The following is a 26,872-nucleotide window of genomic DNA, read 5'->3' as shown; positions in this document are numbered from 1 at the left end:
GGGGCTTCCAGATAGGATCGGGCGCTGTACACGCCCGCTCCTGGGCCCCCTCTCCTCCTCCTCCTCCTCCTCCCTATTCCAGCGGGCGCACAAGGCCACAAAGAAGCAAAAAGGCTCGAATCCTGCGGGCGCCCTGCTCTGAGCTGGCTGGCTAGCCTCTCATCTTGGGGCAGCAGCTCCCCCGCCACAGAAGGGCTTCTGAGCCCCTCAGTCAGCGGAGGGCGGCGGCGGCGGAAGCGGGGGCTCCTTCACATACGCACCGGGCACCGCACCCGTCTCCCTAGCGGCAGCGAGGGCGCTCAGCCAGCGCTGCCCCCGCCTCGGGTCACACGAGGCGAACTTTCGCGCGGACATTCGGAAGGCCGTTGGTCGAGGAACCCTCGCGCATTCCAGCTGCCAGAAGAAGGCAGAACTGGGGAAAGGGCTCCCGCTTCTTCCCTTTGGCCTGCCGGGAAACATGCCTCCTCCCGCCGCGCTGCATGCTGGGGGTTGTAGTTTGGGCGCCTCACCTCCCCGGCGCTGAAGATGTGGGCAAGCTGGAAGGGCTCCTTCGCGAAAGCCGTAGGCCGAGGGGGGAGGAAGGGGCGCGCGGGCGGCGCAACAGCCGCTCCTCAGGGAAGGTCACTTTCGCGCGTCCCCCGTGGCCCTTAGGGACGGGCGGCGGCGGCAGCAGCAGCCCGGAGACAAACAAGAGAGGCGGAGCTGCGCTGGGCCCCACCCGGGTGCCGGTGGCGGCTCTCGGCTCGCGTCTGCCGAGCGCGGGGCGAGGAGGCTTCGTGGGGACGCGGCCCCGGCTCCCCTCTTTCCCTCAGCGGAGGCGGCCTCATGCTGCCGGCGGCTCCGTCGCGCCCCTCAGCCAGAGGCCGGACAAGGAGGCGGCGGCCGCCCGGGGGGCCTCCCGAGAGCGCCCCGAGGCCGCCGCCCGAGGCCTGAGAGGGACCCCCGCCTGGAGTGGCGCGAGGGGAGAATGGCGAACCAGCTGGTGATCCTCAACGTCTACGACATGGTGAGTGGGCGACGGAGCCGGCCGTCGGGGGCCTGCCTGCGTTTGTCCCCGAAACTCCCCGCCAGGTTCAACTCTCTCACATTTCCCGGGCTCTCTTTCTCATCTTTCGCCCTGGGCTGCTGCTGCTCAGCCTCCATAGCTCCTTCCTTTCCCAAACGCCACAGGAGTATCCTTCTGCGGCTCCGCGGCGCTCACATGTTTCTCTCCCCCCCCCCCCTTCCATACATTGCTGCAACAGCAGGATGGATGCTCCTTTCATTATCCCCTTCTTGCCCTGGAAAGGTACAATAACAATTTGGAAGCGAGGGAATTATTAAGGGCTCCAAAGTTATCGCAACAGGTGTGTGAATTTTCAGTTGCCTCTCCTTGGGTGTTGGATTCGTGCCCATCTCCATCTTTGGTACTTTGAGTTGATCTTTGTAATGCCATGAATACAAAGAAAGAACGATAGTGTTTTAATAAGGATCTATCAGAGTTGACCAGAACACAATCCTCAAGTTTCTTACACTCTTCTGAATTGCCTTGAGGACTAAAGCCTTACACCACCATTTTTGCATGTACAAACAACCTAAGCTGGTTGCGGGGGGGGGGGGCTACTTAAAAGATCAAATGACAAGACCTGGACACAAGTAGAAACATAATATCTTTTCAAACAGGTTAGCACTCGTGTAGTCAGGTGGCCTTAAAGTCTAAATTATAGTACTGTACTGTACTGTACTGGTTTATCATGTGGGGAAAACATTGGAGATATTTAATTCCCTGTTGCTTTTGGCTAAAGTGTTGCAATCTTTTACTTTGCCAGCTCATAAATGACACACACCATTCCTATCTAGTTATCTGAGTTCTTCAGCATTGCACAACAGCTTCTTAAGAATTGCAGAAAGCCAGTGTGAATTGAGTGAATTGACTGTCAGAACAGATGTGAGGAGACCTAGGTTCAAATGCTCACCCAGCCATGAAGGCAGTTGTTCACTATCTCTCTGCCTAAACTACCTCACGTGAGTGTTGTGGAGACAAAAGAGGGATTGCAGAGAAATATGTATACCCCCTTGAGCTTCTTGAAATAATGATGGGATATAAGTGTATTTTTAAAAATAACTTGAAAAAATACAGATAGGACAACTTTGATGTTGTTGTCAAAGTTTTTTTGAATGAGTGAATGTTTTTATTAGCTGCAAATTTCTACAGCTCAAAGAGTAAATTTTCCCTATTGTTTAAGTTCAAATAAATTAGTTTAGCCAGAATGGCATTGGATAATAGGTGCACGGTCTATTGACATGCTATTCACCTGGTCCTAATGTTTTATACTTGGCTAACAAGCAGCTGAAGCATGGGTTGCCCCATCAAGTAAAACAGTAGAAATACTTAACTAACTGACCAATCACATCAGTTCACCCCCCCAAAGTCCTGTTCCTCCCAAGCAAAGTCCTGTGACCCCTAACAAAAACCCTGGCTACACCCATGAGCTGAAGTAAAATAGCTAGAAAACAAGGTAGTTAGTTGAAAGTAGAAGAAAATTGTGGCATCAGAAACTTAAAGGGCTGGAACATTTAAAGTGAGCTGGAACACTGAGAAAGTGCTAAAGTGCACAGAAGGGCACTGCAGCAGAAGCCAGGAGGAGACCAAATGAGACTCAGAAGCTGAACTGAGGGTGCAAGTTGATAAGTAGTGGCTTGGATAGGGAAACAATCCAGAACACAAAGGGCTGGGAGCATTTGTCCCTGCTGTTTGTTTGTTAGCTCTGATATGTAGTTACTTATAAAGTTAGGGCTGGATTCAACTTGTGCTAGCAGGAGGCAGCACAACGAGTCCTGCTGTCACAATGGGGCTTGTACTGATGGAGCAATCTTAATAGCGTAACGTTGAATTCCACCCTTAGTTTTAATGAAAACTGTTCAACTTGTATTACTAAATCCTTAAGCATAGTTGCTGTAGGGGGAAAATCAGTTTGAGGTCTTGCTACTCACCACATGCTTAAGCTCCATGTCACTCCTACCAATATTAGGAAAATGTTGAGCTACTTAAAATTCATAAGGTTAAAGGTCTATTTAGTGGAGGCAACCAGAGAAAAATAAAATGGCCACTTGGTAGTAGTGGCAAAGAGAAGAAGCGGTGGGGTAGGGTGGTTTGTCTGGTTTGCTCTCCGCTTTTCCTTCTCCCAGTGCAGGCTATAACCCAGGCCATTCATGGAGATTAAGACTGCTAGTCATTATGGCTTTTTTTACCTCCAGGGTTGGAGGGAGTGCAACTCTAAATATCAGTTGCTGGGGATCACAAGCAAGGAGTGTCCTTGTGCTCATGTCCTTGCTTGTGGGCTTCCCAAGGACAAAACAAAACGCAGGATCAGATGGGCCTTGGGGTCTGATTTACGTCATGAAAGTTTGCTATCTCTCCAGCTATCCCAGGCGTCACCAACATTTTTGGGCCTAAGGGAACATATGCAAATCTAAGAAACTGTTATGGGCACAACACACACACACACACAAATTCACAGAATAAAAATAGCTAGAACACCTAAACACCCATGCCAAAACAAATAAAACAGACAGGTTTTATTTGCATATTATTTGCACTCATACAAGCAGCCCCTGCAACCAAAAAAGAAGCCCCAAACCTTGATTTTTTAAAAACAAAAAATTGGGACAGGGAGTCTTGGCAGCAGCTGGAGAAGTATCTCAGGGTGCCATGATGCCCATGGGCATCACATTGGTGACTATGGAACTAACATCCTCTTTTGAGGATGAAAGGAAGAAACCCCTGCATTCCTTTTAGAAGTGAAATGTAATTAATAAACAAATACAATTTCCCCTCCCTTTGCTTAATCTCATTTGTAGGAGGCTGAGAAGACTTTGCCCCCTCCTAAAATGTTTGAGGGGGCTGGGGCTACTCAAGTTGATGGGCATTGCCATTCAAATGGTGTGCATGCACTGCGACATATGATTGATTGTATAGAGCATGGCTTAACTGCCCACCCCCCAAATATTCAAGTTTTATTCAAGTTGGCACCCCTGATCCCATTGCTTTTTATCTCTCCCCGCCCCCACTATTTTAGGAGTTTTGTGTATTGCTACCAGAATATTTCCTCTTTACCTTCTTAAACTGCTGCCGAGTTCAGCTTCTCTCTCCTGTTCCATCCCTCTACCTGGTACTGTGTTGTCTTCTGCATGACACACATGGATATACAGTGGTGCCTCGCAAGACGAAATTAATTCGTTCCGCAAGTTTTTTCTTCTTGCGAGTTTTTCGTCTTGCGAAGCATGGTTTCCCATAGGAATGCATTGAAAATCAATCAATGCCTTCCTATGGAAACCGCCTTCAGACCAGGTCCATGGACAGTCTGTCCCCCGACCTCTTCTGAAGGCTGGGGGGGGGGACAAGGGCTTTTCTTCCCACCGCCAGCCTTCAGAAGGCTGTTCTGAAGGCTGGCGGTGGGAAGAAAAGCCCTTCTCCCCACCTCCCGCCCCGCAAGCTCTGGGGACAGGAGGGCTTTGCTGCTGACTGCCAGCATTTTAAAAGTCCCCGCTGCCCCGGGGGCTTTTAAAATGCTGGGGGTCGGCAGCGAAGGCTTCTCTGCCACCCGCCAGCATTTTAAGATCGCCCGGGACAGCGGAGAAGTCTCTGCTGTCCCGGGAAGGCAGGCGGGGGGGAGCAAAGACTTTTGCCCCCCACCGGCCTTCAGAAGAGGTCCAGGACCTCTTCTGAAGGCCGGTGGTGGGCGAAAGTCTTTGCTCCCGACCGCCAGCATTTTAAAAGAGGTCCCCGGAGATTTCCCTATGGGCTTTCTTCTTGCGAAGCAAGCCCATAAGGAAATTCGTCTTGCAGAACGACTCAAAAACGGAAAACTCTTTCGTCTTGCGAGTTTTTCGTTTTGCGAGGCGTTCGTCTTGCGAGGCACCACTGTACCCTTGTTGCACCAGACTTGAAATGCAAGAGGGTGGATAAAAAAAGCCATCTTCCTTCCTGTGGGAGCCTTGCAAATCTATTATATTTACATTCTTCAGAGTGATTGTGACCCAAATGTAGTAGTGGTGTATATATTGGATTCTTGTGCATTCTTCCGGAAGCTGTCTACTTCCCTGAGCATGCTATCAGAGTGAACAAATTCACTGCCATGGTTGCTTCCATGTTACGGAATGCACATTAATTTTTTGTTTGCATGTTCAAAAACAATGGGAATTATTTCCCAGAAGCAAGAAAACCTTGCTGCTCTTGTAATCCGTTTCCTGTTGTCTTTTGCTTAATTCCATCCATTTTTCTTCCTCCTTTCCTGGAGGGCTGTTTGTATGATTATAAAGTGATTTAATTGCCTTCTATAATGCAACTTTTGCCTAGTTCACAAGAAATTAGATGCAATGGACATCTAAGTTCTCTTCGTGTCCCAATCTTTCCAAAGTGGCTATTCTGACTAATTAGTAATCTTGACAATAATCTACAATTAGGTAATAGTGCAGCCTTGTGGGTTAGCCCCAGAAAGGAACTAGCCTAGCTAGATGGTGGACCAAGATGTGTTTTGTGAAATTCATTGTGTGAGGTATAACTTTCAGTGCATGACATTTGGGAGACAAAAGCCAGAAGTGCTCTGATCCCTTGTTGTTGGCAAATTACTATCCACTATTTTTTGTTAACCTGTAAGTAATTAAATGTATATGCAAGCTGAGAATCCTAAAGCTATTACATAAAGACTGCATGAAGAGAATGCTCTGTAAAAGTCCCAATATGTGAAAGTCCCCAGAGTGTAAACTAACACCTAATGTATTCCCTAACTTTGAACAGTGTATCCTGGATCAGCAGAACCTCCCAAGTAAATTACCTTTGGGTACAGCTGTGACATATTGACTGATTATGGGGAGACTTAGAAAGCTAGATTGAGGTTGTATTTCTTTGTAGCAAACAAAAAAAGGCACACGTCTACTAACTTGTTTATTTTTCAGTTTGTAGTATGACTGGTTTGGGAAGGTTTTCAAAGATCACCTAATGCAATCTCTAATATGCTCAAAACATATCAGTTTTTTTCTATCCCTAGTTCAACCTTTTTTAAAATTTATTTTCTATCCAACTCAACAGTGTACCTGGATTTAAACTAATACCACTGATAAAAATCACATATTTTTCAGAAATGAAGAGTAGCTAACCAAGAGGGCACATCCAAAAAACTATTTAAAAGGATATACCCAAGTTATTGAAGCAGGCACTCTGTACCTTTTCCAAGACAAGCAGTGAAGCTTCCTGATCTAGTGGTTGGGGGGACAGTTGCAGTGCAAACAGAACCCACCAAAAATGCAACTGAGAAAATTTCATCTGATTGCCTATTTAGACCTTTTTCAAACATAAAATTGTGGTTTAGCATTATAGGCAGTTTCATGTGAGTGTCAGGTTTGTGCACTTGCTTCTGGCATTGTTGTGAGAAGTTTAGAAGCATCCAGTCCCATATAAATTCTCTGTGGAAAAGAAAATCCTCGTTGGGTGAATTGCCTTGCCTATTTCAATTCCTGTATCCCCTTTCGCCACACATTATATGACTTCTCTTAATGTGGTCTTAATTTCAAGTCTTCCAAAAGAAGCAGTGGGGCCAGACATCTGCCATGATCCCACCCTGGTGACCATTTTTTCTGTAAGCACTTTATTACCACAAATACCGGTAGTTCCCTTTTACAAATTAAGTCCATGGCAGAGGACATAATTTTCTTTGTTTGTAGGATAGTCTGAGGGAACTACTAGACCTAACAGGACTAATGCAAAGGTGGTGGCATTTGCAGAAGGTCTGGACTCTGGGCAAGAGCTGTGGGGTACATTTCTATTCACAATTCCCTGCTGCCCCTGCATTTCCCATGCAGCTGAGTTTCTTCTAGTCTCAATTGTACTTTATATTTGCTGCATGATACTCAGTTTTGCAATCTTCATACATTTAAAGACATATTTTCAGGGACTGTTTTGGTCCATACCTTCAACATGGCTAAGCTTTCGATTCAGGTACAGAAGGTAATTATTTGTAATCACCGTGCCAGGGCAGTGGGGAACTAATCCCCTCTCAGTGAAGTTCTTGTAATTCTTCTAGTAGATTGGCTGCAGATTCAGTGGAACACAAATTCCATGGGTTTTTCAGAACAGATTACAGTTGTACTTATTATTGTTTTATTGTTCAGTATGTGCAGTTTCTGTAACCTTGCAAACAAACACATGCATTATGTCAGTGTTATTTATCAGTCACAGGTATTTTTAAGGAGAGGCTTCTTAACACAGTTTTGACACCTTGCACACCATACAGTACTGCCGAGACAGGATCCCCTCCCTGTTGTCTGTACAATCGCCTGCGTTTTGTGTAGCAGTGTTAATAAAGAGACAAACACTTGAAGACGTAAAGGTTTAATCAAATGACTAAGCATTGCTACTGAGCTGAACCAGAAATGAACTCAATATTTAATGGTCCAGCTCTGCTATTAGCTGATATTTCCAGTGGTACATGAAGCCATCACCTTGCTGAACCTAAGTAGGTCCAGGTCTTATCAGTGCCTTGATGGGAGGCTGCTTGGAAATCACATATTCAGTAACTTGGGTTCTGTGAAGGAAAATGGGATATAAATATACCGTATTTTTCGCCCTATAGGACACACCGTCCCATAAGGCGCACCTAGTTTTTTTGGGGGGAAATAAAGGGAAAAAAATATTTTCCCCCCCAGGCGCGGGGCTGGGGCGGGGGAGGCCCGAGCTTCCCCCGACCCCAGCCCCCAAACAGGCAGCTCTCTGCAAGCCGTGGGAGCCCAGCGCTGGCTCCCGCTGCTTGCGGAGAGGTCCGCGAAGCCTGGACGCGCTGATCCCAGCGCGCGCAGGCTTCGGCATGCAGACAACTCTCCGCAAGCAGCGGGAGCGCTCCCGCTGCTTGCGGAGAGGTCCGCGAAGCCTGGAGAGCGAGAGGGGTCGGTGCGCCCCGACCCCTCTCGCTCTCCAGGCTTCAGCGAAAGCCTGCATTCGCCCCATAAGACGCACACACATTTCCCCTTCATTTTTGGAGGGGAAAAAGTGCGTCCTATAGGGCGAAAAATACGGTAATAAAAATAATAAATAGTTTTCTCCCAAATGCAATCCAGTGCTGCCCTTTTGTACCCTGATGGTTCTTTCAGTTCAGAGCTGTGGTCCTGTTGAGGCTCCCACTCATTAAAGGGCCAGGGGAGGTATTTTTTGCCAATTCAGCCTCACCACTGTAGCCTCATGCAGCATCTTTAATTCTGCTCCAGCTCTCCAGAGGACATATTAAGCGAATAAAAGAGGCTGCAAGAGGAATCTGCAAAAATTCTCTCCCCTCTTTCCATGTACAGGGCTGACCTCGTGAATTAGAAAACCGTAATCACAATCAGTTAAGTTTCCCATTTTCCTTTTTAGTACTGGATGAATGAATACACTTCCTCTCTCGGAATTGGAGTATTCCATTCAGGAATAGAGATATATGGCAGAGGTATGTATCATGCTTTAATCTCACATTGGTGCAAAGAAGCAGCTATTGTACATAGGACATGTAGTTTGGAGGAAAATAGCAGTGTCTCCCTCCCTACATTTCACCATCTTATTTCTGCAACAAATATTCTGACTGTTTATTCATGGTGTAGATCAGTATTGGTGAACCTGTGGCTCTGCAGATGTTGTTGAACTTAAACTTCCATCAGCCTCAGGCAGCATGGCCAATGATCAGATCATGCCTCCCCATGGTTTCTGCATATACTGGCCTCAGCGTAATTGTTATGGGAATTTAAATCAGTGTTCTCCAAATGTAACGTAAACTATTATATAAATGTATAAAGCACTGACATTTGTACATATAAACTACTTTGTAGCAGTACTTCAGTTTTAACCTACAGCTGATCAAAGCATGTCTATAATATCACCAGAAGTGAAAGTCCTACTTACAATGAGTTGTGCATAAAATCCTGATTTTGTATTTCAGAATTTGCTTATGGTGGACATCCATACCCTTTTTCTGGAATATTTGAAATTTCTCCAGGAAATGCATCTGACTTGGGAGAAACATTTAAATTCAAGTAAGAAGTTCTTTCATTTATTGGTGTAACCCAAAATATGTTTGGGTGATTTAGATTCAGACGTCTGTTGACTACAACCTGCTGATTTTGAATAGTATTTTTTGAGCAACCAAATGTATCTACCCACTGCCTCTTAATATGAGATATGGAACTTAATGTAATGATTAGAGTGTTGGACTATGGCCTGGGAGACTGGGATTCAAATCCTCACTTTGGGCCAGTCACCATCTCTCAGCCTAATCTACCTCACAGGGTTGTAGAATGAGGAGCATGTACACCACCTTGAGCTCCATGGAGGGAAAGATGATATTTATAGTAATAAAAAAGTGATATACAGTATAAAGCACTAAATAATTTTAACAGGCCTGTGACTGCATAATAAATGATTAATTATACATTTGTATGTACACAAATCTGGATTTACAGAGAGATCTCTTGGATAAGAGCAAGGAAGTGGTAGTGTAAAAGTAGTGAGGCCTTGGGGCATGAAGTTCAAAAACAACCAGAGGACAAAAGCAGTGAAGTTCTATTTTTAACACGATAATTTTTGGAGGTGTGTGCATGCTGTCAAGAGCAAACAGGGAATAAAAACATATCCAGTCTGATTTGCAACAACTTTCTCTCTCTGCAACTGCCTCCACCCTCTTTTATTTTAGAGAAGCTGTTGTTCTTGGAAGTACTGACTTCATGGAGGAGGATATAGAAAAAATTATAGAAGAACTTGGAAAAGACTTTAAAGGAAATGCCTATCACTTAATGCACAAAAACTGCAATCACTTTTCTTCAGCTTTTTCAGAGGTAAGTATTATTTGTTCAGCCTGGGCCATTACTTTTATAAACACTTTAGTACTTGTAGGCTACATAGGTTACATATGTAATATTAATGTGTTTTCCATCAAGGACTTGCTGGAAATAAAATGGTAGCAGCAACACTTTTCACTGCCACCTCCAGAGACGAAGCTCTGTGGGTTTTTAACCCAGCTGGCCAAGTTATGAAAAAGAGTGACCTTGTAAGAGTAATCAGCCATTCTTTCTCAAAAGCAATTGGAAACCTTAACTTTCCCCCCAGTTGTTTACATTCATATAACTGGAAAGAATGTACAAAACTGCATTTTATAAAGCTATACCTTACATATAGGGACGCGAGTGGCGCTGTGGGTAAAAGCCTCAGCGCCTAGGGCTTGCCGATCGAAAGGTCGGCGGTTCGAATCCCCGCGGCGGGGTGCGCTCCCGCTGCTCGGTCCCAGCGCCTGCCCACCTAGCAGTTCGAAAGCACCCCCGGGGGCAAGTAGATAAATAGGTACCGCTTACCAGCGGGAAGGTAAACGGTGTTCCGTGTGCGGCTCTGGCTCGCCAGAGCAGCGTTGTCACGCTGGCCACGTGACCCGGAAGTGTCTGCGGACAGCGCTGGCCCCCGGCCAATAGATGTGAGATGGGCGCACAAACCCCAGAGTCTGTCAAGACTGGCCCGTTCGGGCAGGGGTACCTTTACCTTTACCTTTTTACCTTACATATAAATGACTCATGCAGAAAACTGATAATTGTAATTTTCATTTGATAATTTGAACTTTTGAAACAGCATTAATGAGTCACTAAATTATTTGTCATACACTTACTCTTTTTCTTACCTGGGAGTTAGCCCCATTGAACTGAAATAGAACTTCTGAAATGGCATGGCTAGGATTGCACGGTTGGGGTAAAAAAGGTCATTCAAAAATATGTTCAGTTTTTGATGCCCAGCATACTGTTATTTTCAGAATGGACTGCGTTGTCTCAGAATTAGATTTAGTATTCGTTTTGCCTGTCTCACAGGTAACATCAGGAAGGGTTCATATTCACTGTACTATAATTGACAGGCATTTCAATTCAGTGATCTGTATTTCAAGTATAGAAACTGACATGTACTTTAAAAAGCACTGGATAACTTGTGGCATTTCATATAGATTCTCTGTGGAAAAGAAATTCCTCGTTGGGTGAATCGCCTTGCCTATTTCAGTTCCTGTATCCCCTTTCTCCAAAGTTGCCTACCAAAAGAATGGCTTACACCTGCAGCTCTTCAGTCAAGTGTAAGCCAAGAGCTTCAGGAAGAACTGGAAGAAGCAGAAGATGCAGCAGCCTCAGCTTCCTTGCCAAAGTCAGCATCAGGGGCAAGAACTGGACATCATGCTAAAATATAGGTTTAGTCCAAAGTTCCATTACACTGAAGCCTTTGGAAGCCTTGTCAGTAACTGACATTATTACAGAACTTCAGAGAGTGGCCATTTTAATGTCTTTGGTATGCAATTGATTCTCCAGCTCAAGATGATGGTGTTCCACTCAGGATTTTATGTGTAGTGGGGAAAATGTTTATGGGGGAAATGGGAAGGACTTATGGTGGAGCTGCTGTCTTGATTTTCATCTAATCAGCAAGCCTGGACTAACTGAGCAGAAGTTAAACTGTTTACAGTATTGTGTGCTGCTGTTTACAAGTCCCACAGGGACACCTGCCATTGAAAGATAAATTTTAATCCGCTCAATTAGGCCTGCATGACTTCATCAGCCTCAGTGGATGAATGAGCAGCTTTGTTTGTTGCTACCTTGGAATTGGGCAGGACAAAATATTTCACTTCCAACTGTTGCTGATAATGAAGCAGGGAATGATGAATACTATGTGTAAACAGGGTACATAATTGTCAATACAAAGAAATCTGTCCTAGTAACCAAGGAGGTTACCTTAGTATGTATCTGAGAATATCTGTTCCTAAAACTGTGACTTCTCTGTCAGTTTTTATCCACTCATGCTGAGTGAATTAATATTTTACTACAAAGCTGAGTGTGTTCTCTCTGGTGTCAGATTTCAACCTCCTTTTTGCCTCATGTTTTTGTCTGACTTAGAGATGCAAAATATCATTCTGAACATCAACAGTTTCCCCCCATTAAGATCAAATAACAGTGCTGTTTCACATTACCTAGAACTATAGGAGGAATACAGATGAATCATGCAATTAGACATTAACATTAGATAACATAACATTTGGTTCATGACTGAACTCACTTTAGCAGTGTGAGTTTTGCAGCTAACTTAACCAAATGTAAGCTGCTACTTAAGAGAAGAGTCTCTTAATAGAAACATGAAGAGAAATGGAAAGTGCTTTGTTTAGTTTTCCATCAGCAACATTCAACAATTACAGGGAATGCAAAGGTTTTCTCCAGCTTCTGTGTTCACAACAGAACCAATGACAGCTATAGGTGAGTTACCCAGATGTTTCTTTTAGTGACATAGTTTTCTTAACTATGTTAGTCTAATAGCAACTATCAAAGACAAATTGCATTCATCAAGATAACAGAGGAATTCATTCTATTTGGTATCTTTCCCCAATGTTAGCATGTCTTCTTCAGGAAGAAGGATACAGTAGAATTAATAGCAAACTGGAATAGGTTTTAGATTTTTATTATACATGCTGCCTTAAGGATCTTGCATTTAACTGGGAAGAGGCCAACTGGAAATTATGTATAAACAAAGGTCTGGTGAAGAATATGTAAATAACTCTTACTTGTGGTATTACATTGCTGGGTTTGTTGAATAAACTCTTCAGAGTAGATGACACAGTCAGCTAAATTGGGAGGTATTTTGTTGCTGCACATATTGGACAACCTGAAGAAAAGAGGGCTAGTTAATTTGTTCATAAATTTACTTTATGTTCTGGCATATTATTTTACAAATACAATCCCACTGAAGGTATAAAAATGCTATTGTTTCCAATTAAAAGGGCATTAGATATTTTTCTAACCACTTCAAGTTTTTACATACACTCATTTGAGGGAGACTTTGTTGTAAACAATACTCAGGTATGCAACATTATCCTGTTAAAAGTCAAACAATAATAATTCTCAAAAATGTGAAATAATGAGCATGTTCCATATTTTAACCAACCTTTTTTAGTAAGAAACTAAATTATCTTTAACAGTGCCATTATGATTGCATTTTAACCATTCTTGTTTTGTCAGTAGCCAGCACAATCTGCTTAAGCTGCTAGATTTTTTTGATGCCACATGTTTAACCCTACACTCTTTGTTCTTTAATTTATACTTTTTGATTAGGATTCTGAGAATTGTACCCTTATGATTGACAATCTACTCACGATTGCCAAATTATATAAAGCATTTCTTAGTAGAATGACAATGGGATAGATGAGAGGATTTCTTTGAACTGCAGGTGAAGTGGAAATGGAATTTTCCATCTTGGATCTGAAGCTGTTAATGAAGCTCAAATGTTAACAAGATGAGCTCTGATCCAGAGCCGTCTGTGTGCTGAAATGCACATAGCATTCCTCTATTTGAAAACCTCCCAACTTATTTCAGTGAAAGGGGCAATTTGGTGAACATATTTATTGACACTTAAGGAATTATCACCTATGTCGAGGCCCTTGTGAGGACTTATGAAGCAGTTGTGCCTACATAGGATTGCTGGATTTTGGTAATTCTGTGGCTTGTCATAGTTGTTTGGACAAACATTAGGAACTAGATTAATCTCCATCAAATTTTTATCAAAAAAAATTGGCCTTGTTCTGCTCATATTCACAGCACTGTATATGATACACACATACTTTCATACACATTGATAGCATGCAAGCAATGCAAAGATATACATGACACAGTAAGTACAGTCATTTTTTAATAAATAATTTGGTGGTTCATTTTGAATACGAGTTCCCTGTTAAGCCATTTAGTAATGATCATAGCCCCATGAACAAACTTACCATTTGAACCTTGAATTTGGTACATCTTACGAAGTGGTGGTAGTCTTATATCTTACCACATGTGCTATGCTCGGTCTCCACTTGATTCTTTAAAACAAACAACCCTGCCAAAGGCTGTTCTCAAAGCAATAGTTCAAGTTACCTTTCACCAGCATTACTACTCAGCAGGGAGTACACTGTCTGCCAGTGGCCAAAGTGTGCATTTAAAAACTATAACACTATTCTCAGCTAAGAGAATACTGGATATCTGTGGGGGTTTTCCAACAAAAACAAACGGGTAGTAGAAATACATTCAGGGTTCTCTGATCTGTCAAATTCCTAATACTTGATTATTTTTCTTTAAGATAGATTACTGTTATTTGGTGTTCTGTCTTACTAAAGCCATTTTTATTAAAATGTCACCCTTTATTCAGGAAGCCAAAAATAAAATGCTACATTTTTTCAGTTTGCAACAGTAAACTGTATAATGGTTTGATTATAACAATGCAGTGGGTTTCCAACATGCAATAGAATTGTAATCACAATTGATAAGAAAAATTTCACTTTTAGACAGTTAGATACTGAATTTTCACTGACACTTTTTGTAACTTAAGATAAGTTTACTGTAATGCATAGTATTTGTATGAAATAGTCAGAGAATTTGACTTTTGTTACTTTGACATGTCAAACTATTATAAACTTGAATCCATCCATTTATTAAAGAGAAGTTTTTTATAGAACAAATCACATGTGTTCTGTTCTTGTCAATTTAAATATTAGATTTCAATTGGTCTTTATATACTATTGCATTATTAAATCTATTTTTATATTTTGGGTTAAAAGTATTAACATGCAAGAGTGAACAAAGTCTTTCCACATGACAATATTCTTTTTAACAGGTTTTTATTAAACAGAAGCAATACATAACTATATAAACTCTATAAGGTCTTTCAAAAACAATTCATATAATAATAATAATAATAAATTTTATTTATATCCCGCCCTCCCCAGCCGAAGCCGGGCTCAGGGCGGCTAACAACACTAAAATAGTGCAACATTATAAAAACATAAGAATTAATTAAAATCAGAATTGATGGCAACCATAAACTAAAGTATTGTAAGGATTGCCAAAGGAGGGAGTCAGGCTGTGCCCTAACCAAAGGCCTGGTGGAACAGCTCTGTCTTGCAGGCCCTGCGGAAAGATGTCAAGTCCTGCAGGGCCCTTGTCTCTTGTGACAGAGCGTTCCACCAGGTTGGAGCCGCAGCCGAAAAAGCCCTGGCTCTAGTTGAGGCCAGCCTAACCTCTCTGAGGCCTGGGACCTTCAAGATGTTTTTATTTGAGGACCGTAAGTTCCTCTGTGGGGCATACCAGGAGAGGCGGTCCCGTAGATACGAGGGTCCTAGGCCGTATAGGGCTTTGAAGGTTAAAACCAGCACCTTAAACCTGATCCTGTACTCCACCGGGAGCCAGTGCAGCTGGTATAGCACCGGATGAATGTGATCTCGCAGCGAGGACCCCGTAAGGAGTCTCGCTGCGGCATTCTGCAACCACTGGAGTTTCTGGGTCAGTCTCAAGGGCAGCCCCACGTAGAGCGAGTTACAATAATCCAGTCTGGAGGTGACCGTCGCATGGATCACAGTGGCTAGGTCAGGGCGAGAGAGGTAAGGGGCCAACTGCTTAGCTTGGCGGAGATGAAAAAATGCCGCCTTTGTTATAGCTGTAATCTGCGCCTCCATAGAGAGGGAGGTATCGAAGATTACACCCAAACTCTTGACGGACGGTGCTGGCACTAATTGCACCCCCGCAAGAGATGGGAGTTGCCCCCTCAATCCCATATCGTCCCGTCCCAGCCAGAGGACCTCTGTCTTTGAAGGAGACAACAGAGCAATGGGAACTGATGGTGGGGTACAAGGATGGCTAATGTACAAAAAAAGAGAAACATAAATGTCAGGGGCTCAGGGACAGAGGCACAGGGGAGAGAGGAGATGGAGAGCGAAGGGGAAGGATCTGAGGGCAGCATAGGGGAGTATGACAGTGACCCGAGAGATTCCATGAGCTTCTCCAGTGAATCAGAAGATTCCCAGAAGGAGGCGCCGATGGTCAGGGCGAGGGGGGTCCCAGGGGGGACACACCAGAAACGGGGGGCCAGCGGGGACTCCCAAAGCAGCAGCTGGAGATCAGGACCAGCTTCCCCACCAGAGCAGAGTGGGGGGGAAGAGTCCCAGGTGTCAGGTCCAGCTAGCCTCCCCGAAGGGGGAAGCAGTGACAGGAGCAGTGAAACGGTCAGGCGGAAGGTTGCCGGCTGGGCGCGCGCGCCAAGTTCAAATGTACAGGCGCGCGGGACAGCAGAAAGCCCGGATCGGGAACCAGGTCCTGAAGCCCGCCGGAGGCAGGGGGAAGACTCAGGGGATTCAGCGTCAGAAGAGTCTAGGAAGGGCGAAACCCCAGCTGACAGGAGGACCCAGAGGAGGAAAGAGCAGAGGAAGAGGTGGAGTAAGGCTAGGGTCTTAAACTGGTGTATCGGGGGAGGAGACTCAGACGGAGCTTCAGCGGTCTAGAGTTTCAGACGTAGAGCTGCACGCTGCTGATGTGAAAGACAAACTGAACTTCAATAAAGACTCTTGTATATAACAACGAAGTGGCGTTGGTCCTTTGTGAGCTGGGACCTAGGGCAGCTCTGACAATAACATTTATCAGAAGGTTCACAAAATTTATTCTTATCTAGATATTAAAGAAAAAAAGGAAAGAACAAGCACCACTTTAGCTAATGGGGCCTTCCGCTGCTGCCGCACTGTCACCGCCTGATTTCTGTTCTCATCCTGAAGCAAAGTTCTTAACCCGAGTCTGTAACCTGAAGCGTACGTAACCCGAGGTACCACTGTACTTTGAGATGGAGGGAGAGACACGACATATTCATGATGGTATTGGGCAACTATTGACTCCCAATTGAAACACAACAGACCCATATGCAACATACCAAAAGGAATCTAGTCCAACATACAACTCCAATATATAGTGGCAGGTCTCTGGCAAAAAGGATGGACCTTTCCCGCTCCTTTCCTGAAAGGTTAAAAGCAAAAAGCAAGTCAGAAGGAACCAAGAGGAAAATGAGAACAAGAGTAGAAATTTGGAGAACAGGATGCAGAATGCAAGAGAAACTGTAGGGGGGTGGGGAGTGAAAGTTATAAGTGACAGTTGGAGAGAGTGAAAGGGAGCGAGATGATTATAAAAGAGCAGAACATGGTAAAATAGAGGGCATAAAAAGATCCTCCAGTTCATACACAGAAAAGGAGGATGGGAATACAAATAAATCAACCCCTGCCTTTAAATAGAGAGGCAGCTATATGATGCATCAGATGCCAGGAAGATGTGATGGTGGGGGGGGGAGTGGCAGATGAAGCCAGATCATCTGAAATGGGTGAGGGTCCTTGCTTCTCAAGTGAACAAGGCCTTGCACATTCCAGTTGCCTTTTGTCATCCTAACGTCTGATCTCAACCACAGAATGGAACTACCAACTTTTGAACCAGATGAAACAGTTACTTGTCTCCTGCAGCAGAGGGTACATGCACAGCACATTTTAGCACCTCTGAACTGGCCTTTCATTTACTGTGAAGTCACTAAAGCAATAGTGATGTCATCAGCTTTCATAGAAACAGAATACAAATAATTCTTGGATAAATAGTTGCATTTCACTGCCAGATATATATTGTCCTGATCCATGGAAATCTATTCAGTTTACAAGACAAAACAGTGTTATGAGGTTAGTAAAAAACATAGATGCCTAATGATTAAAGTTTTGACTTAATCTACAATTAATAAGATTTTCCTGTCCGTAGACTTTGAAAGGAAAACACCAACTTCAAGCAGAAAGGCCTTCTGAAGAATAATGGAATTTATTAATATGAGTGTGCTAGAACTGTCAGAAAAACTACCTCAGCTAAGAGAAAATGTCAAGAAACTGAATGACAGATTCATGGCTTTGCTAAACATCAACCCAAAAATGCAAAAACCAAAAGCAGGGACTAAAGGGTACATCAGCAGTGATAACTACAGGTACTTTAAGCTATTTTTTAGAAAAAACCAACAACTTAAGCAGTACAAGGAATTGAAAAACAGGTTTGAAAATAAAAAAGACAAGAAAGATTGGAGCAAAGGGAAACTTGCTGCTTTGCGGAGACTGTTTAAGAGGCTAAGCACCTGGGGAACCCAACATAAAGAAGAAATAGATGAAGATCAGGAACTGATTCCACTAGATTTATTTGATGTTTCCTGTGACACAACATAGGTTATATGAATTTTCCTTACTCTTCTCCCTCCCCCCCCCACTTCTATGCCTAAAAAAATTAAAAACCCATTGAAAAGAACAAACTATCCAGCTTTTCAATGTTATTAATGTACAGGACCTATTTACTGGGAAAGTGATGATGATCTGGGCTGGCTTTAAAATAAGTTTGAGAGAAATGCTATGAAACACGTGATTAGTGCACAAAAGCGTGGGAGCTTATTTAGTTCAGCAAAGTAACAGGAAGCATGTCCTTTGAAAATACTCTCAAGACTGATCACGTAACAGGTATTTGCATAGAAGTCAGCTTTGCCACCAACACAAAAGGCTGTTTGTGGGGGGAAAGCTCTGCATCCAGCATCTATGCTGCCTGAAGTGTGACCAGTGCTGCTGGTTTGAGTAGCACAATCACTTGGGGGGCTCCATTCACATATTCCTGCCTTCCTGAGAAGCTGTCAGCTTGGATGGCACTGTCATCAGAAGAGGGAGATAGTTCAGAGACTGCAGGAGCAGTCACTCAGCCTCCTGTTACATTTACAGTTTCGTAGTACGTCATTCACCAGCTTCCATTATAGTTAAAACATTCCTACCACATGTAAACCTTCTATTTAGACTCAGTGTTGCCCTGAGGAAGGGCAGCTTTACAAGCATTAGTTGACACTGCCTGTCATTGGCTCTTTCCACCTCCTGTTGGCGTCTCTGACATCCACCCCACCTGTCCCAATGGGTACCAGCCACCACTGACAACGTGTATGCTTGCCACCCAGAATGGCTGGGGCAACCCAGTCAGATGGACGGGGTACAAATATAACAACAACAACAAATGCACATTTTTACCTTTTTAAACTTTAAGTCATTATGTGTCCAAATATTATCCAATGATTACATAATTGTTTGGAACTTTGAAATTATTTAAAACAGAGATTTGAAACATTACAGGTGTCAAAGAATAACTAAGCAGTATTCCTGCAAACAGGAAAAACAAGCTTCCTCTCAGTTCAGTGTAGATAAAAAGACAAGACTTCCACCCAAAGTAGATGAATGTGGGTCCACAGCAGGCTCACCTCTAAAATTATGTCATCAGGATGCACCCTGAGTAAAATGAAGAGACGATCTACATTTTTTTTAAAGCTACAGCATCTTCACAGACAACCACCAGATGGCATATGGAACTAACTTTTCATTCATTGCGGATACAGTATGTACTTGAAATCTGTAAGAAGGAATGTCAGAAATCTTTTCAGTCAAATAACTTAGGCAGTCCCCTGTAAATATGTGCTTGCCCCCTAAATCTCTGGGCAGTGCTGTACCAGCAAAGTGAGGAAGTCACTGTAAACTCCTCTCCTCATTCCCTTGATTTTCTGTCAGCTGTCAGTCACGCTCACGTAAACAAATTTACCTTGCTTTTCCAAATTATTCAAAATAGGAAGTATGATACAATAAAATAACCTCTTTACATTTTCTTGTAAAAAGCCTAATAGTCTGTTTAATATATCTTATATAACTGCTAAGAAAAAAATCATCAATGTATGATGATCAAAGGAAAAATGTATTTATTTTTTGGTTACACTTCTGTGTCTAACATAACTTGTATTTTGATTACTGAAATGAGCCTTAGGATTTGTTTCCTGTGGCGAAAGGCGGGGGGGGGGGGGAATGTAAGCCTAGGGGGAAAAATCCATCGTAATTCTTAAGTAGAACTATTTCCATTCGCAAATACAAAGAATTAAAACTATTTTAACTATTGGGATAATTTTTGTGCATATTGGATTTTGACACTGTAGATTCCTTTTCATCAGTCACTAACCTATGCAGTTTTTAAATACAAAACGCAGCAAGAATCAATTATATCCCTTTGCAGTACGCCCAAGTGACCACAAAGTGCAGGGAAAGAGGCTTTGTGCTGGCCAACAGGCAACGGCTTTTTCCATCTGCCTTCAGCCCTAGGAGCCTTCCTAAATTGAAGGGTAGCTTCTCTCTAGCCAATAGATAACGCTACTCAGCTTATATCCTCTTGGCTTTTTTTACCTCGTACTCCATAGAATTACAACATGGTAGAGTTGGAAGGGATCCTCAAGAGTCATCCAGTCCAACCTTTGCTAGTAAAAAAACAACAACCACCGCCTGCTGTGTTTCTCTGTAGTTGTGGTCTCACAAGGATTCTGTGTGTTTTTCACTTATGTCTGGAGGCAGATGTGGGTAACTGATGTGTTTTATAGAGGCCAGGACAGTGACGGATTTATATAAGCTAAACAAGCTGTAGCTTAGGGCCCCACTCTCTTGGAGGCCCCCAAAAAATTTAAAGGGGAAAAAACTTTGATCAAATACATATTTTGTTATGTACAAATGGCTTTAGATACCTATTAGGTCCATAATACCTAGTAGGTCCATCACCTTACCAACAAAGGTCCGAATAGTTAAAGCTATAGTTTTCCCAGTAGTGATGTATGGAAGTGAGAGCTGGACCATAAAGAAGGCTGATCGCCGAAGAATTGATGCTTTTGAATTATGGTGTTGGAGGAGACGCTTGAGAGTCTGCAAGAAGATCAAACCTCTCCATTCTTAAGGAAATGAGCCCTGAGGACAGATCCTGAAGCTGAGGCTCCAATACTTTGGCCACCTCATAAGAGAAGACTCCCTGGAAAAGACCTTGAAGTTGGGAAAGATGGAGGGCACAAGGAGAAGGGGACGGCAGAGGACGAGATGGTTGGACAGTGTTCTCGAAGCTACCAACATGAGTTTGACCAAACTGCGGGAGGCAGTGGAAGACAGGAGTGCCTGGCGTGCTCTGGTCCATGGGGTCATGAAGAGTCGGACACGACTAAACGACAAAGGTCCAGAATTTACCACATAGCATATATTCAACACAAAAAAGCGACAATTTGCTGTTGACAGCTGGACATATAAAGGGTCCCATTACCTTCAGTAGCTTAGGGCCTCATCAAACCTAAATCCGGCCCTGAGCCTGGACGTATGTCATACTAAGTGTTACTGTGCTATAGGAGATCAGAGGCGCTTTGCTCTGACCTTGGTGGTGGTTCTGCTGCTGCTAAGCCATGGTTTGCTTTAGGGAGTCATCCAAACTTGGGCTCTTCGGGGGTTGTCATTTACAACTGCGAGGGAGGGGAGGCTGAGAGAAATCCCTACGAGGCCTTTACAGCTGGGTCATCCTAGTCCACCCCTCGTCACCACACCACGCCCATGTTTCGCGCTTTCGTTTCGCAACTTTTCGAATTCACATGCCCGCCTTTCCGCAGACGATAATAAAAGTCCATATACCATGAAGATTTCTTCCAGAAGAAGAAGCAGCCGTCGCGGCTTACTTGCGAGAACGCCCTTATTATGAAACACTTGCGGCAGCCTTGCCACCATGAACGTGGCTGGCCCGCCAACCGCCCTCGTTAGTCTTTAATTGCTGCTGGTTTATCCTGAGGCGCTCCCCCCCGCCCCGCCCCGCCCGCCATTAGGCGCCATCAAACACCCTGACGCGACGACGTTCGTGGCGGGAGCAGGACGCGGGAGCGCGCGCGCGAGGCTGCTGGTTGGGAGGTGGGGGAGGCTGAGAGCGAAGGGAAGCGGCGCGCTCCCGCGCAGGCGCGCGCGCTGCTCCGTGACCCATCTCACTGAACAAAGGATTCCTTACTTGAAATCTCCTCTCCAGACCTAAAATGGCGCCGGCCCTCTCTCTCTCTCTCCGAGCACCATAGAGATAGAGGAGGGGCCATACAGGGGAAAGGAGGGGGGGGGAGGAAAAAAACCCGGGCGGAAGGCAGAGACGGATGGGTAGAGCGGCCGCCTTCGTCTGCGCGAGAGGCCTCTCTGCGCAACTCAGGCTTTAGGGCTCTGTGGTTTAGCTGCGGCGGTTGGTCGGCCGGGAGGAGCTTGGCAAGCGGGGTTGTTATGGCGGGCGAGGAAAAGGTCGGGGACGCGGAGAAGGTAAATGAGCTGGGAGCGGAGGCAAGGCGCCGCCGGCGAGCTCCGCGGTGGCTGCTTATGGCCTCCCTAGTGTTCGTTGGCTGTGTGGACGGAGGAAGGGGCTGCGGCTTCTCTAACGGGAGCGGCTTCTGTGCCGTCAGAGCAGCGCGCGAACCGCCCCGACGTGACGAGGCTCGCAGTGTTGCCTCCCCAGCAGCGGACTCCCGGTAGCCGGGTAGCCTTTTTTCTGTTGGCCCTCCCCTTCCAGCAGGTACACGGCCTCTGAGCGTGGAAGCTCTATTCAACCGTCGCGCCTTATCGCCCAGATAGACCGCTCCTTCCCTAGGAAACCGAGCCTCGCTTCAAACCACTTAATGCCCGATATATTTCTGAGTCCACACGGACATAAGTGGACCATAATACTCGTTTTGTTTCCTCAGGTTCCTTTGTCGCAATCCCTGGCATTTCTTTTCTTTTCAAAAATACTAATCATTTAAAATGGTTTATAATCCTGCCTTCATCTTCGAGGAAACCAGAGGGGTATACTGAAGACATGACAACCGTAGCTCCAAAGAAATTTTGATCCATTGTTTTATGCCCTGACCCTGAATGTTTGGGCAGACAAGTGGAGGCTTTTCTAGCTGCAATCCAATGCACACTTACATGGAAGGAAGCCTCATTGCGCTCAGTGGGTTTACTTCTGTGTAGACGTGTATAGGATTGTGCTATAAATGGAACCTTTGCTATTGGAAGAAAATGTTTTCCTTTAGAGCAGATGCATCTATAGACCTGCCAGCTTGCTGCAGCCAGAGTAGAGGAAGGTGGGGGAAAGAATTTTTCCTCCCATTGTAATGGTTCAGACCAATTTTGTGAGGATGTTGGGTGGAGGTGGGCAAAGCAGTCTTTATGGAAGCTTCAGATCCACGACTCTCCCAATACAACCCCAAAATGCCTTGTTTAGACCTGCACTGCTTGTGAGACATCTGCGCTTTCTATTTTCCAGGGGGCCTCAACAGCTTATTGTTGTTTCGCCTGGAAACTTCTCTCCAGCTGTACAACAGCGCTCACAGTTTCCTATTGCCGCCGCCCCCCCAGCGGGCCTTCAACTGGTTGTAGGATTGCAGCATTAACTTCTTCCCCCGCCCCCCCCCCAATGCAGTGGTACCTCTACTTTTGTTCGCCTCCGGTTACATATCCCTTACTAAATGCAGGTAAAATAAAAATGCCAAATTTAGAGCACTCTTGTATTTTTAAAAAAATGGTGATGCAAAGTGGAAATTTGTATAGGATTTTCTTCCACTGCATCATATGGTGCTGAGAATTCAATAGAATCAGCATGCGCTCACTCCTGTCAAAACTCCAGGAAAGATAGGAACCACTGCAATGTGGAGCCTTCCAACTCAGAAGGATGGCTCAGTGTCACTGATCAGTGCGTCAAATCCTGAGAAATTCAGCAGGAACAATATGGTCATGCTGCACTATCCAAACTCAAGTATCCCAAGTTATGGTCTGAAGGTATATGAGGCCACCATGAAGAGAGAGAGGCGGGATATCAATGTAAAAATATATATACAAAAATCAAGCATAGCCGTTTATATACCACTTTGGGAATGATTTTGCCTTCAGGTGGATGGTAGCTCCAAAAGATCAAGGTGATTTGATGCATGCTTTGTCCATTGGTATGAGAATGACAATGAGAATAACAGAATAACTTTTCAACAACTTCACCCCACCCCTTTAAAAAGCTACTGGAGAATAATGTAGCAAGATAAATTAGTTTCAATGGTTGTGTCCTTTTCTTGTCCTTTTGGCCCAGTGGGAAAACTACATGTTTTTTTCTTTTTGCTCTACATCACTATTAAAGGGACAGGAATCATCTACTGTACTAAATGCAGCACTTCAGAAGGTTCTGTACATAACCAATGCATTGTTTAATGTGATATATTTCATTTCTTTCAAGTCTTTTAAGCTACTGGGAATACTTGACGTCAGAAATGTCCCTTGTGCTCGAGAATCAGTGCTCTATGGCTCATTGGGTGGTCTAACTTTGGGTCTTGGACACTTTTTGGCAACTAGTAAGTAAAAGTAAATCTGCAGATATTTCTTTTTATATGTAATTTTTTCTTTGTTTCCATTCTCTCTTTGTTTCCATTCTCTCTTCTGGTAATACTTTGCTCCATGCAGCAATTAATACAGCGCAACAGCTGACATAAAGTGTTGCTTGCTTCCTCTCTAAAAACCCTTCCCAGCAAAGGTGTACATACAGCACAATCAGTCTCCAAAACATTGCATACCAATTGTTCTTTAAAGTTCTTGGGGTATTCATAAGCATACCTCAGCAGCTGAGAATAATTAAGAGGGTTCCTTTCTCTTTTTTTAATAATAGTTTTTATTAGTTTCAATTAAAGGTAAAGGTAAACAATAATAGCCTCATTATAACAATACCGATTTATAAGAGGGTTCCTTTCTTTTGCAGCCAGTAGTTCTAGAATCTAGTCTTTGTCTTGTTCAACAGGCTGCACTTCCTCCTTTATTCACCTTTTGTCAAATTTTATGAGGTTAGTACATATGTCAAATTACCCCAAATTTTCTGTAGTTCATTCTGTTTTATGTGTTGTCTCATTGGTTTGTGCAACCATGGTATCAGAAATAGTGGCTAAATACTTCTAAAATATATTTCCTACGTTGTTTTTCTGTTAGTTCCTTTTCTTCTTGTCCAATTGTTATGTTGTCTACATAACTTACAAACGAACAAACTTCTTTTCTGCCTAGGCAGAGTGAGACGATCCTGTGACTTTGGAGTGGGAGGTTTTATCCTGACAACATTAGGATGTTGGTATGTATGTTTCTGAAATTCTCAGACTTGTGTTGAAGATGTGTGCGGATAGGCTTTCGGTGGATTTTTCCTACAACCCTAGGAGCCAACTCCTAGGAACCTATGTCCCTTTGCGCACCCCCTAAAATAGTTGAGGGAACCAGGTCCCCTAAAGTTGATAGGCATTGCAATTCAAATGATGTGTGCCATGCCTTATGAATAATTATGCAGCATGGGGCTTACCTGAGCCCACCCAATATTTTACTCAAGTTGGCACCCCTGCCTACAACTCAGCACGTAATCACACTAGTGTACCAGGATATTCCTGGAAATATGACTTATTTGCACCTTCTGCACCCTACTCCAGCTGTCCATTGCTTGGGAGGGGTCTTTAAATAATATGGTGGTACAGTATAACAATCCAAATTCACATTCAGTATCTTCACTGATGCAGCTGAGAGATGGCAGACTCCAGTGTTGCATGAGTGGACTTGTTTCTGCAATGGAACATTGCCTTCATCTACTTTCTGCAGACTCTACATATCTCCCCCAAGTGCCTTCTCTCCCAAGCAGATTTTGTGGGCATTGTTATTTTATTAAATTTGTATACTGCCCTTCATCCACAGATCTCAGGGTGGTTCACAACATAAAAAGTTTTTTAAAACCCCCAAATATTAATGAGCAAAAAGACCACCAATAAATCTCCCTCCCATCAGCACTTTTAAAAGGGTATAAGATGTTCATCAGCCAAAGGCCTGGTTGAAGAGGAATTTGTTCGCCTGTTGTCTAAATGTGCATAATGAAGGTGCATATAGTGGATTGAGAGGACATGAGGAAAGTGAAGTCCTATTGTGCAGGCAGAAGCCTGTTCCCTTTGTACAAAGCTTTTCTTAACTTTTCCCTATGTGCACATCTATTCCATATTTTTGTTTGCAGAATACAGTTACTTAAGAAAAAGTTGTGTAAAGCATTTCTCTCTTCTTCAAACTACAGGCTGGTTCAATACTATACCATCTGAATAAATACTGGGAATTCTTATTTAAAATAGGATGGGGATCATTCATTATTTGTTGCCTTTTCTTTATTGAGGGTCTATTGTAGATACAGTAATGCAAAACTAAAGATTCAGCAACGAATGGTTCAAGAAGGGATGAGAAAGAAAATTTTGTATGAAAGCACCCAGTTTGATCCAGAAAAAAAGAAAAGTGAAGAAAGCCGTTCTTGAAACTGCACTTGGTTGTGAACATTTCTAAGCACAATACAAGCCATGGCTCATTTGCCGAGCATTTGGAAACAGTTCGTTGACTGCCCTGAAGCTCCAAATTGTATTTTTCATTTATTCTCACTTTCAAATCAAGGGTGAAGCATATGTAATCTGATTTACTTTCCTTAGGGAAGGGGCACTTGATGTTTAACCCAGGATTCTAGAGCAGCACAAGGCAACCGTGATGCTTGTAACTTCTTCAGAATGTCTTAAACTAGTGTTGAGCTGGAAGCAATTTGAGTTTGCAAGGTTGCTCAATAATGTTACAACTAATCTAAAGTTGCATACAAGCATCTTTTTCCTCAATAAAATATATCACTTGCATCATGTTCTTTCATTAGAATACTGTTTGCGTTAAATTAAGCTAAAGAAGGGAATCATTCTAGGAAAGTACTCATTACCCTCTTTCTACTCCAGAGAAAAAGTTATGCACTGTGTTCTGCACTGAAATCATGTAAAAAAAACAACCTTGTCCTTTTACAAAGCCTTTACCCAATTGTATATATGGTAATTATAATAGCAAGCAATTCTGTTCGGTCTACTGTTTGAGAATAGTGGGTACTGTTTTCCATACCTTTGACCGCTTACCAGTTTTGTATGCTGCTTGTACAATAAAAAAAGCATCCTTAATTACATTTGGCCCCTGTATTTCTGTTTAGCATTGCAAGTGCTCTTTGCAATATTGTGTAGAATTAATCAAAATAAATTTAAGAGCTAGGTGGGCGAGTAGGAATATACTTAAGAGCATTGTTCGATGTTTTTACTGTTAACCATTCTTTGTGCTGTAGAGGTCTACTCTTCGGGGGGGGGGGGGTTGTAAAAAGTTGTTTGCCTCTGTTG

At 43.6% G+C, this 26,872-nt stretch overlaps 2 protein-coding genes and 3 long non-coding RNA genes across 5 annotated transcripts; 3 read left to right on the top strand and 2 right to left on the bottom strand.

The window, feature by feature from the left end:
- The first annotated feature begins 233 nt into the window (after window positions 1-233).
- DESI2 (desumoylating isopeptidase 2) lies at window positions 234-14,498 on the top strand. Its single transcript, XM_082215121.1, has 5 exons — window positions 234-1,006; window positions 8,384-8,456; window positions 8,943-9,036; window positions 9,693-9,834; window positions 10,980-14,498. The coding sequence occupies exons 1-5, from the start codon at window positions 968-970 to the stop codon at window positions 11,211-11,213; spliced, it is 582 nt and encodes a 193-aa protein (XP_082071247.1). The 5' UTR covers window positions 234-967; the 3' UTR covers window positions 11,214-14,498.
- On the bottom strand, window positions 7,116-10,728 carry LOC309528005. The gene is made up of 3 exons (XR_014217456.1): window positions 10,665-10,728; window positions 8,906-9,012; window positions 7,116-7,562 (listed from the first exon to the last, which is right to left on the bottom strand). It is a non-coding gene; the product is annotated as an uncharacterized lncRNA (long non-coding RNA).
- LOC309528004 lies at window positions 12,570-21,788 on the bottom strand. Its single transcript, XR_014217455.1, has 3 exons — window positions 21,682-21,788; window positions 16,733-16,815; window positions 12,570-12,670 (listed from the first exon to the last, which is right to left on the bottom strand). It is a non-coding gene; the product is annotated as an uncharacterized lncRNA (long non-coding RNA).
- On the top strand, window positions 16,815-18,376 carry LOC309528003. The gene is made up of 2 exons (XR_014217454.1): window positions 16,815-17,516; window positions 17,593-18,376. It is a non-coding gene; the product is annotated as an uncharacterized lncRNA (long non-coding RNA).
- A 7-nt stretch (window positions 21,789-21,795) lies between the features above and the next one.
- Window positions 21,796-26,667, top strand: COX20 (cytochrome c oxidase assembly factor COX20). The gene is made up of 4 exons (XM_082215128.1): window positions 21,796-21,974; window positions 23,914-24,028; window positions 24,726-24,789; window positions 25,858-26,667. Exons 1-4 carry the CDS (start codon window positions 21,939-21,941, stop codon window positions 25,991-25,993), a joined length of 351 nt encoding a protein of 116 aa, XP_082071254.1. The 5' UTR covers window positions 21,796-21,938; the 3' UTR covers window positions 25,994-26,667.
- Window positions 26,668-26,872: the final 205 nt, after the last annotated feature.

Source organism: Podarcis vaucheri (assembly GCF_965113315.1).
Source record: "Podarcis vaucheri genome assembly, chromosome: 3".
Lineage (NCBI taxonomy): Eukaryota > Metazoa > Chordata > Lepidosauria > Squamata > Lacertidae > Podarcis > Podarcis vaucheri.
This window is presented reverse-complemented; position numbering and strand designations above follow the sequence as displayed.